The sequence below is a fragment of the Macrotis lagotis genome, chromosome X (genome assembly GCF_037893015.1).
Source record: "Macrotis lagotis isolate mMagLag1 chromosome X, bilby.v1.9.chrom.fasta, whole genome shotgun sequence".
NCBI lineage: Eukaryota > Metazoa > Chordata > Mammalia > Peramelemorphia > Peramelidae > Macrotis > Macrotis lagotis.
This window is the reverse complement of record NC_133666.1, coordinates 646615697-646628251: the sequence shown is the minus strand read 5'-3', so window position 1 is coordinate 646628251 and position 12555 is coordinate 646615697. Positions and strand designations below refer to the sequence as shown.

The window sequence follows — 12555 nt, the reverse complement described above, 5'->3', positions numbered from 1 at the left end:
CTGAGTAAATTATATCTCACATCAGACTTCTAAATTTAGAAGAGCCTTAGCAAAGTTACAAATTTTTTTTCCGCATTTACCATGGTGTGGAGAACACTAGCCTTGGAAGACATGGTTTCAAATCCTGACTGATATTTGCTAGCTGGGTTATCGTGGGGAAAACTATTAAATGTCTCTGAGCAATGATTTTGGTCATCCTTGGGTGGGCAATCTTTAAGAGCGTATTCATCTCTATCTATAGTGATATGCTGGTAAATGTTTAACCACTGTTCTCCAAAAAAAAATACACTTGAGTTTACTCTTTTTTTTGTTTTTTTTTTTTTAGGTTTTTAAGGCAAATGGGGTTAAGTGGCTTGCCCAAGGCCACACAGCTAGGTGATTATTAAGTGTCTGAGTTTACTCTTAATAATTTTATTCATCACTTTCTTAAGTCTTAGACATCCAAAAAATTCAAATTCTGATTTATGACGTTTTCTGATTCGTGAGGTATGAAATGCTCATATTGAAAAATGTAACAGGGCGGCTAGGTGGCATAGTGGATAAAGCACCGGCCTTGGAGTCAGGAGTACCTGGGTTCAAATCCGGTCTCAGACACTTAATAATCACCTAGCTGTGTGGCCTTGGGCAAGCCACTTAACCCCATTGCCTTGCAAAAACTTAAAAAAAAAAGAAAGTAACAGCGCCAAATCTCATGAGCAGGTTTCATTTGGATCCAGCATTACCTCCAAGGAGTACATAGACCTGGAATAGACTCTTCAGATAAACAAAAAATTTTAATAGGAATTGGGGAATTGTGCAGTTCTTTTAATAATTTCCCCTCCCATCCCCCCCAGGAGTAAGGTCATTGTGTTTTTAATATCACTATTATTGCAGTGTTGAGGAATGCTGGTAGTCATGGAATGTTATTTAGCCTCTGAAGAATTGAAGTCAGAGATCATACAAGGAGAGTGGAACTCCTGGCATAATCACAAATTATGCAAGAGAAGTGGTGTAAAAGGATATCATTAGTAAAAATGTATGATCAATACCAGATCTCAGATTATATTGCAAAGTACAATAAACATTTGGTACTTTAAATAATTCAGGTAATAATTTGGCAATAAATAAACTAAGACCCAGAACAGTTGAACACAGCCCAGTTTTCCAAAATGCAATCCACTGAAGAAAAGAGTTTTTTTGATTTATTTTTTTTTGCAAGGCAATGGGATTAAATGATTTGTCCAAGGTCACACAGCTAGGTGATTATTAAGTGTCTGAGACTGGATTTGAACTCAGGTCTTCCTGACTCCAGGGCTGGTCTCTATCCACTACACTACTTAGCTGCCAGGAAAACAGTTTCTTTCAATAAGATCTGGGAAAATTGGAAATCTGTTAAGCAGAAATTAAATTTATATGAGCCTCTTATACCATATGCCACAGGTTTAAAAAAATATGAAAATAGAGAATGGAAGGGAAATACCTTTCAAATCTGTAGTTAGAGGAAGAATCTTAACACAAAACCAGGAATAAGTGATTTTAAAAAGATAAAAATGGGCAATTTTGGTCATAATAAAACTAAAAAATTTTTGCATAAACAAGAAAAGTACAAAAATGAAGCTTATTGAATACATTCAGTTGGAAGGGAAAATCTTTATGCAAAGTATTTCTGACAAATGTCTGAAAAACCATTTCCTACTTAAGTGGTAAAAAGATAAACTTTTAAAAAAATTAATGCAAATAACCATAAGAAAATTAGTATTCTAAATTATCAAGAGGGGAATTGGATCTGGATCCTCCTGGATGAAACCCTGTGCCAAATGAGCAAGCACTTTTTCTGCATCTTGAGAGTGGCCTAGAGACCAAAGAAGCTAACTTGCCTAAGCTTTTACTTCATTGTGTGTGTGTGTGTGTGTGTGTGTGTCTGTGTCTCTGTGTCTCTGTGTCAGTGTCAGTGTCAGAAGCAGAACTTAAGGTATTTGTGTTTCTGAAACCACTACAATGACTCAGTCATTAATATAAATTAAAACAGCCATGAGGTTTCATTCATTCATCCAATTGGCAAATTTGATTTCTAAATTGGAAATGGTATCTGAAGAGTTTATGAAAAGACAAATATATTAATATATTACTGCTTGTGGATCTGCACATTAGTCCCTCATCAAGAAAACAAATTTGAAATGGTGAGAAAAGTCAAACCCTTTGTTTCAGCAACCATCCCCACAGCTGGACATATATCCTATGGGGGGTTGGGGGAAGTCCCCAAATTAGTAAATTATTCATAGCACTCTGTTATAGGGGGACAAAGTAATAGCATATAAAGAAAACTGAGACAAATGCAGAGTATAGTAAGCAGAAAATAAGAACAGTAAACATGACAACAAAACTGATCTAAAGGAAAGCAATACTAAATCTGGGAACTAAGATTAATGACCAACCTTGACTAGAGAACTGGATTGACTGCCTCATTAGAGATGTGGTTTACAGTTGTAGAATGCTATCTTAAAGTGGTCATTAAATTGATTCTTTGGCCCAGCTGTTTTTCTTGTTTCAAGGAAGTATTCTGTTGGGGGTGGGGTTGATCTTGAGAGTCCCACAGTGTTTAAATAGTAAAAGTTTTAGAGAATTGTATGATAGTGACTAACAATATAAACCAAAAGGGAAAAACTAAGCAAGAAAACTAAATCTGCAATTGAATACTGAATGACCAAGGTTACCCTAAAAAAGTGGGGAAAAAAATAAATCTCCCTCTTTCTTTGCAGAGATTGAGGACCATAGGTAGGAATATTAAATAAATGATCAGATTAAATTGATGTGTTTTTATTGAGCTGTCTTTTTCCTCCTTTTTTGTTACAAAGGTTTACCCCTTTGGTAGTGGAAGAATATATTTGGAAACGAAATATATCAATAAAAATACAAAATATAAAATTTGGTAAAGTGAGTCAATTGAGACCAAGGTAGAACCAATGGACAGTGTGTAATCTCCATTTGCATCTACACCATATGAAGAGAGCCTCAAGTTCATTGAGTAGATCCTTTGTGTTGAATTTATGGCAGGACATGGATGAAAGTAAGACAAGATGGGCCGATGTTTATGGATTGCAGTTGGTACGATTGAAGGAAATCATGAAATCACAGACTCTTGGAGTTACAGATGGGAAATTGAGACTTAGTGACTGGCCATAAACCTAGCAATGCTAGGTGTGGGACTTCAACCCAGGTTTCTTGATTCTTGAGTCCTTTTTCTATGTGATTGTGTTAATGTTGTTTGCATATGAGAAAATGATTCTAGTTCTTCAAGTGTTTTAAACTGGGAAACAGAAGATAATTGCTCCCATTGAGGACCTCTTCTGTAACTTCTTAGTTTTGATTGTTCATAAATGGAGTGTTTGTAAGTCTGAGATTTCCTTTAATAAATGATTCCTGGGCCAAAATGGTATTCCATATGGATTAGAATATTGTTCCATTTGGGTTGGAGTATTCAATACATATAGCATTTGAGTTGGGCCTTTAGCTGGTTCTTGAAGATTTGGGAATTTTCTGATGGTGAAGTCAACGGTTTGAGAAATAAGCATAGTGCCGTAGTGTGTACTTATGCAGAAATGGAATGGGAAGGACTATCTAATAGAAGTCCTTTTTTCATTTGGTAAGGACAAGGAGAGTAATGTGGATTTTCCATTTGTGAAGAGCAGAGTTTGCTAAAGCAAGTCATCATGGTATTTCATAGACAAGTCATCTTTCTGACCTTGCCTTACATGTCTTATTTCGCAGCAAGGCCTAGCAGAAAGCAGGGCACATAATTATAATTAATACCTAACACAAATGTGATTAATGAGAGAAAGGTGGCTTAAGTGGATAGAAGGCTTAACCTTAGAGTTTGGAAAGCCAGGACTCCAGTCCTTCCTCAGATATAAATAACTTGTATGAGAGTAATCAAGTTAACATAGTATCTCTGGAAATTCTTAAAACTGCAAATTTGTTTCCACATTTGTTTTCCTACTCAATCTTGATCATCAAGCACTACTCTTGTGTCAGGTACAGTGCTAGATATTGGGAATAAAGAGACAAAATTGGAAGTCCATGTTTTAGGGATGCTTAGAATCTAATTAGGGGAGATTGCCCATCTTTCTCAAAGAGGGTCATGACATCTAGAAAAATGAGGCCATGACATATGAATGAATTGGTTATAAGTGAGGATGGGCTTCACAGAATCACAGCCTCATTTCTAGACATCTAGGTCCAGTGGCCAGATACAGATCAGGATAACTGGATATAGCTTTAGATACAGTGAGAGACCTTGACCTTTTTAAGCTAAGGTCTTTAACAGGTCTCAGTTTCATGTTCATAAGTGAATAGGTACAAGATAATTTTAGCAAAGCCTTAGCAGCTGGGGAAGGCTATTTCAGACATGGGGGACAACCTGTACAAAGGCAAAAACACAAGAGATGTAATAAGGGGACTAGTTTGGCTGAACCATAGTGATTAAGAAGGTTGATTGAGACCAGGTGGTGAAGTACTTTTCGATGCCAAACAGGAATATATGTTAGTTCTAGAGATAATTAGGGAGCCACTGGAGCTTATTGAGTAGAAGAATGATATGGTCAGCCCTGAGTATAATGGCTGATTGCATTGAGAAAGATCAATTAGTAAGCTGCTTCAATGGTCTGAGAAATAATGAGGACCCAAACCAGGGTGTAATAACTTTCTTAAGGGAGAGAAAATGACAGTTGGAATAGATGTGTAGAGGTAGCATTAACTAGTTTGGTAATTGAATGTGTGGGTGATTGAGAATGAGGAATAGTAGATAACCAATGTTAAGGTTATAAATTTGGATGGCTGGAAGGAAAATGATATCTTCTCTAGAAATAAGGAAGTTTGGAAGAGGGGTGAGTTTGGAGGAAAGGAAAGATAGTTCTGTATCAGATGTGCTGATTGTGAGATACCTGTGGAGAAATGTGATACTGGTGCTCAAGAGAAAGATTACAGCTGGATTGTAAATCAGATTGATCAGCAAGTGATAAGGAACTCTTGAATTCAAGTATCTTTCTTTTCGACTATCCTTTCTTGTTTACTGAGATATTCTTCTCAGAAACATTCACTATTATCTATCTTCAGATTCCAATCCCCTCCTGCCTCCCTCTGTATCTCATTCTCTACTTATCAATTTAACTTCTATTTACTATCTTCTGCCCTTTTACCTTCAAATAATCTTAATTCTTCATTTTGAAAACCCTCCCCCCCCTTAGCTAGCACTTTATTATTTTCCCATTTCTGTTTTTTTCTCAAAGGCAAGTAAGTTGGTCTGATTTGCTGCTGCCAATTTTTTTCAATATTATCTCCCCTGGAAAGTACCAACAGAAACAGTATAGTAGAATGAATGTCATATTTGTACTTAAATGCTAAATCTGACCTGGGGACACTTAGTATGACCACTGTGATCTTGAACAAATTGCTTACCTGGGACTAGTTTCCTCTTTAAAATGACAAAGTTGAAATAGATGACCTCTTAAATCCCTCCCAATTTTTTATCTTTAATTCCTCATAATCTGATTTGTAAAAAGTTTAAAACTTTCTGGATAGAAAATTGCCTTATATTTAAAGAGAAAGATATGACTAGTATCTCCATAATAAAATATTCTTCCCAGAGAATGTCACATAGATCACATTTTAGATTGTACAAACCACTAAAGCTTTCTTATGGGAGGTAGTCACTGAGGCTGTTGCTATGCCTGGCTTTCTTCTCTGAATGCTACCTGAAGCATATTAACAATTTAATTTTAGGGGCAGCTAGGTGGTGTAGTGGATAAAGCACGGGCCCTGGAGTCAGGAGTACCTGGGTTCAAATCTGGTCTCAGACACTTAATAATTACCTAGCTGTGTGACCGTGGGCAAGCCACTTAATCCCGTTTGCCTTGCAAAAAAAAAAAAACCCTAAAAAAAATTTAATTTTAAATTCAAAATAAACAAATATACCCCAATTTCACCGTCTCTTACCTAGACTGGGAGTCACAGTTAAAGGCAGAAAAAGTCACTGATAGTATAGGTGTGATCATAGTAGTGATTAGAAATAAGCTCTAAGCAGCACAGAAATCAGAATTGGAAAGAACACGTCACCCCATATTTGTCCTTGGGGAAGTCCTGCTTGAACTCTTGAAGTCAACTAGGTCTTAAGAGCCTTTACTGGCCTATATATACCATGAATGCTGTCATCTCTCTTGAACCTGTTGTTTTTCTTTCTTGTACTATCCTCTAGCTTTTACTTACTTATACCTTCTGCTGCCTTCTTTACTTTTTGAGTCTTCCATCTCTTGGTCTTGCTTAGGCCTTTCAAAATAGGAGCTCACTGAGTGGTGGGGTATAGGTTGTCTCCTAAATAGCATTCCACATCTGTTTCCTTTGGTACCATCTTTAAAATGAGCCTTAGTGATACATGGAATAGTATTATGGAATGATAGCTCTATTGTTGAAAGGGACCTTGCTATTTTCCAAAATAGGAAATCGAGGCTCAAGGAGGTTGTGCTTTGTTCAAGGTCACAAGGTGTGCCAGAAACAGTCCTCTGACTCCAAAGACGATGAGTACATTTTTCATTGTATCATTCTGCCTTCCAAATTTCTCTTTCAGTCATTTTGGTATCAGTCTTCTATATACATTTTTGTTGAATCATCTTGTTAATCAGAATTTCAATTTATTCCTATCTGCTCACAAGAGTTGAGAGGGAAAGACTTTTCAGATGGACAGGCCAGTCCCTTTTCCATTCCTAGCAAAATGTAAACCAGAAAACGATTAGAGGAAAAGGGTAACCTTACCTGGTTGCTACTTTGTTAGACTTATTTCTACCATAGAGAGTGAGGAACATGGCAAGTTTAAGCTAAAATTTAGGTAAACTAAATGACATTCAGTTACTCTCGGGTTGGTGTGACTTTATTATTTGATGCAATATGAATTTCCAGAACAATTATCTTTGCCTACTCAAATAATGTAAGAACTCATCTCAAAGTCAGTGATAAATAGTTTAGGGGCTTTGTTGTGACCTGCTTCCATACCATGGGCAATATTTAATCATGGTGCTTTCCATTGGGTGATAACCAGCAAAGGACTGTGTTTCTTGGGTCACTAATGTAACCTGGAGTGAAATATTAGACTGAAAACTGAGAAGCAAAGAAGGGAGTTCTTGAATTAGTAGTAAAGTGCTGGACTTAGAATCTGGTAGATTTCTGTCTAACTCAAACACTTGCTAAACGTGTGACCTTTGGCAAGTCACTTAACATGCTCTCATTCTATTTTCTTCTCTGTAAAATGGGGATAATAACAGCAACCTACCTCACAGAGTTATAAGAATCAAATGAGATCTAAAAATGTAAAGTGTTTGCAAACCTTAAATTGCTCTATAAATGCTAGATGCTATTATATACAGTGTGACTTCACAATGACTTAGTAAAGTTAACTACTGAAAATGGTATTTGTCCACTTAAGAGTGACGAGAAATGAACTGATTTATCTTGGGTCACATAACTAATGAGTGCAAAGTCTATATTGAATCTCAAATATTCAGACCAGAAGTTCCATATTTTTTCTAGTAGGGAGACTCAAGTGTCTAGGCCTGTAATTATGGTAAAGTGCTGTTTTGGTGTTCTGCTGAGGGGAATCTGGTGTGGTAGACCACTGGATTTGGAATTGAGATCTAAGTTTGAATGTCAGCTCTACTACTTCCTTTGAAATTTAATTTCGGGGATAGCAAGTGGATAAAGCACCGGCCCTGGAGTCAGGAGTACCTGGGTTCAAATCTGGTCTCAGACACTTAATTATGTAGCTGTGTGGCCTTGGGCAAGCCACTTAACCCCTGGTTGCCTTGCAAAAAAAAAAAGAAATTTAATTTCTGTTTTACTTTCTCACTCTGTGTAATGAGATAGACAAATTGGTCTTTGAGAAACTTTCAGCATATTACCTAGAAAGAAGTCTTTGTACCTAACACAAGCATAATATAAATTAGTGTTGTAAGAAACACAAGGTGTGTGAAATCATAGGAGAATAATTCCTTTTACCTAGGGGGGATTAGCATTTTTCAAGTGAAAGAGCTTTTGATAAGATAGGGAAGATTGATTGTTAATGGCACTCATTCTACCTCATCTGTATCAGTGGTATGAAGATAACCTAGAACCTATAGAGTAGCACTAGGTCTCAATAAAAAAAAAATTCCTTGTTTTCAACAAATGAATTCAAATATTTATTAAATTCTTACTCAATGTACCGATTTCATAAGCAATGTGGCATGGTGAATAGAAGACATTTTTGAATTAGAAACATCTGGTCCTACTTCTGATGTATGTTTACTGTGGAACTCTGGACAAATTAATTAACTTACACTCAGGTGCCAACCACTACTCAAGACCCCAAGCAACTTTCTTCATGCTGTAAGTTACAGATAATATCTTCAGTGCAAAGAGCATCTACATTGAGATGTCTTAATTCAGGAGTTCAGTCACTACTGGATTCCCCCAGAGATGCCAGTGATTGAGAAACTTAGATTCTTTTGAAGGAAAATATTTATACAATAAATATGAATGTGTGTGTGTGTGTGTGTGTGTGTATTTATTTGAGGAGGAGGCAGATATAGGATATAACATAATAGTTGTCCTTCGTTTTCAAAGAAGACCACAACATCATGGAGGTGATGCCATGATAAGTACCTGAATTGGATTTCAGTGAGGGGGTGCTATGCTAAGTCATCAGCCTCACTTTCTCCTACAGAGCTATCTGGGTCCAGTGGTCAGATATGAATCAAGATATTTTGGGATGTGAGACAATCAGGGTTTAGTGACTTGCCCAAGGTCACAACTAATAAGAGTCAAGTGTCTGAAACCAGATTTGAACTCTCATCCTCCTCACTCCTTTCCTGTAGGAGGTGGCACTTGATCTGAAGACTTAAATATTGCTAGGAATTCCAAGAGACAGAGATAGATAAAGGAGTCTGACAACTTTTGCAAAGATAAGAAGTTAGAAAGTAAAAATCTCATTTAGGGAATAGTAGGTGGGACGGTTTGACTTGAATAGACTTTATGATAGGCAATAGCCTGTATTTGTGTCTGACCATGAAAAATTTGAAGATTCACTGTCTGAAGTCTTCTTTATTTTTGTTCTCTTAAAATTGTCTCTTATGATTTCAGGTGAACTGTGAGTATGGAATGGTCCATGTGATCGCTGAACCAGGGATTGGCAAAGAAAAAGACTACTGTATCCTATACAATTCCCAGTGGGCCCACTTGCCACCTGGTCTTGGCAAAGCAGTAAGTACCTGAATTGGGTGTCAAATACTTGCTGGTGCCATAGGTAGTCCTCAGTCCTGGATGGTTCTTCTCATGGGACTTCTAGTACTAGAAAATTCTCTGTTTCACTTGCCTGGCCAGGTGTGTTTGACTTCTATTCATGTTGGAAGCACCCCCTCCAGTGTTATGATGTGTATCTTGCATTAGCCACTTCAGAAATTCTACTTCATTAAAGGAAAGTCAAGAGGACAAAACCAGTTAAGAAATCCAGCCAGAAATTATAATTATGGAATTAAATTATCTTGTTTAAAAAAAGACCTTGAAGTTGATCTTGCCCAACTTCCTCATTTTACAAACGAAGAAACTGAAGTCCACTGAGATATAGTGACTTGTCTAAAGTCATACATTGTAGACTTGGAACCAGAACCCAAGTTCACTGTCTCTAATTTTAGTGCATTTTTTCATTATAGTGCATTAGGCTGCCCAGGGCAGTTATTTCTTGATTCTTAAGTTTGGTCACTGGGTCTACTCCATTAACTTGCTATGTGACATTAGGCAAGTAAATCATTTAACCTGTTTGAGCCAGCATGTCTAGCTATAGAGTTGGGATCTTAATACCTGGGAGCTCTACCAGATGAGCCTCCAGTGAGGTCTGGGAATTATCTGTATCTTTGGCACCTTATTACAGGACCTTTTACAACAAGTGCTTAATAAAAGTTTGTTTATTTGAATCAATGTAATAACTGAAAATAATTAGAAAAACTATAAAATAGTATATATAGCTAAGATTACAACATTGGTCAGGGAACCAACAGTTCTTAATCTGAATTACAATACCATTCTTAGCCAGAATTGTAGTTATAGACTTGGAAAGACCCTGGAGAGAGTCCTCTACTCCGGTTCCTATGTGAAGACTGAATTCCCTCTGACAATTACAACAAATGATCTTTCAGTCTCTACTATTTTTTTAGTTTTTTAGTTCACTACCTCAGAATTTAGACATTCTATTTCATTTTGGGTTAGCTCTAATAATTCCTGCCATTGATATTTTGGTTAATTATCCTTTCTTTAGAAGCTAGTGTTAAAGGCACTTGAAGGAAGGTAAATTTTAGCATGATATTTTTGAATTCTGATTTGATCTCCTATTGTGATTTATTCATCCTCTATTAATCTTGTATCTTTAGAACCAACTCTAAAATTATGGTAAAGGTCACAGTTCTACTTAGCAATTGTAGAACTTGTATGTCATATTGGTTCACAAACACTTCCTACAAGACTTTGTCCTGGACACTTTATCTTCTCTTCTATTATTTCACTTGATGATCTCATCAGCTCCCATGGATTCAGTTATAATCTCTGTGCTGATGATTTTCAAGTCTACTTATCTGTACTTAACTGTTTCACTGATTTTAGTCTCACATCTCCATCTACCTATTGAACATTCAAACTAGATGTCCTGTAGACATCTTAAACTTTAGCATGTCTAAAACTGAGCGCATTGTCTTTTCCCACAAATCCTTCCCCCCCTTCCAGACTTTCCTGGGGACCACTATTCATTCTAGACAAAGGCTTGCTTCCTAGGATGTGGAATCATCCTCAACTCCTCACTCACTCCCCCTTCCCCCATTTTCATTCTACCTTTTCTGAAACTCCCACTTCTTTTCTCTAACATTCATCACCTCATATCATTTGTTTTGTGAGTTGTTTCAGCTGTATTCTGTTATTGAATGATTGTAAATTTAAATATGGGGGGGAATAGTAGCCAAAATAGGACTGCAGGTAAACCAAGAGAATTCCAAGAGACTTGTGATGGAAAATGCTGTCCACATATAGAGAAAGAATTATGAAATTTGAATGAAGATTGAAGCATATTAGTTTGACTTTTTTAAATTTATTTTTTGTTTTCCATGTTTTTTTCTTTTATTTAGATTCTTTTACAACATGACTTAAATGGAAATTTTTAAAAAGAGAAAGAATGTGGGTGACTGATTTTTTTTTTAAGAATTTATTTTTAATTTTACAATTTTTCCCCCATTCTTGCTTCCCTCCCCCCACCCCCCACAGAAGGCATTCTGTTAGTCTTTCCATTGTTTCCATGGTATACATTGATCTAAGTTGAATGTGATGAGAGAAATCATATCCTTAAGGAAGAAACATAAAGTATGAGATATAGCAGAATTATATAATAAGATAACATTTTTTTTTTTAATTAAAGGTAATAGTCTCTGGTCTTTGTTCAGACCCCACAATGGGTGACTGATTATTGTCCCAAAGTCATCATGAATTCCAACCAATACTGCTTAGTAGTTATATCTAAGAGTAGTTAGAAGAATTTTAATGTGGTATACAGAAACTTTATAGTCTCCCAGTATATCTAGCCTGGCCAGTAGGTGATAGAACCAGAACTTGAGTCTTGGAATCTTTTTTTTAATTTCAAGGCCCTTTCCCTTTTGTCTGTATCATGCTTACTATTCTTGAAGATGGAAAGAATAGAAAAAGAAGTTAAGGAGATGAATTAGGAGGCTATCATAATAGATTAATGAGAAACTGAACTGGGAGGTAGCAGTGAGAGTAGAAAGAGAAGCTGTACAATTTATCACATCATTTCCTTGCCTTAAGTCTTCAATGGCTTTCTTTTGCCCACTGGCAGTTAAGCAGAAGCTCTAACCTACATTTCTGACCTAATTTTATATTCCCTTTCCCATTCTCTCCTTGCCTTAATAAAGTCTTCATTTCAACCAAATAGGACCGCTTGAGTGGGAGTCCCGTGGGAATTTTTTACCTGAGATTGATAATTTGGGGGTGATATGGTGGAAAATTTGTAATTTACTTCCTAGAGACTATTAGTGTGACCTTATAGTTCTTGAAAGAGATTGAAGTGATATGGATTCCTGGAAAAGGTCCTGGGCTCAGAGTTGAGAGAGCAAAGCTTTGACTCTGATCCTGCTCCTGGCACACTGTGATATGACTTCCCCCTTTGGGGTCTCAGGTTCCTCCTTTGTGAAATGAGGTGGTTTGACTAGATGATTTTCCAGCTTGACATTTCTGGAAGTCTTAGTTTCTTCTTATTCCTGTCCTTGTCTCTGCTTCCTTCCTTCCTCAAAGATTATCTTCTTGAATGATTGTAAATTTAAATATTGGGGGGGGAATAGTAGTCAAAATGGAATAACGCAGTAGGTAATAAATACTGCATTCATTTACCCTTGGAGGTGGTAGAAACTGAAATAGAATCAGAGGCAGAATATTGATTTCAGTTCTTATATCCCCCCACCTCCAATTAATTGTCAAATCTAGGATGTTTTCCTACTGTGATAT

At 36.6% G+C, this 12555-nt stretch overlaps 1 protein-coding gene across 6 annotated transcripts in view; it reads left to right on the top strand.

Moving 5' to 3' along the window:
- Positions 1–12555, top strand: part of SPPL2B (signal peptide peptidase like 2B) — a 45924-nt gene that overhangs the window by 2164 nt on the left and 31205 nt on the right. For all 6 annotated transcript variants that reach the window (XR_012472104.1, XR_012472106.1, XR_012472105.1 and 3 more), the window contains exon 2: positions 9142–9261. Coding sequence is in view for 3 of the 6 variants with exons in the window: in XM_074204615.1 (XP_074060716.1) it covers positions 9142–9261 (120 nt within the window). In the remaining 3 variants the exon portion in view is untranslated. The remainder of the gene's footprint in view (positions 1–9141; positions 9262–12555) is intronic.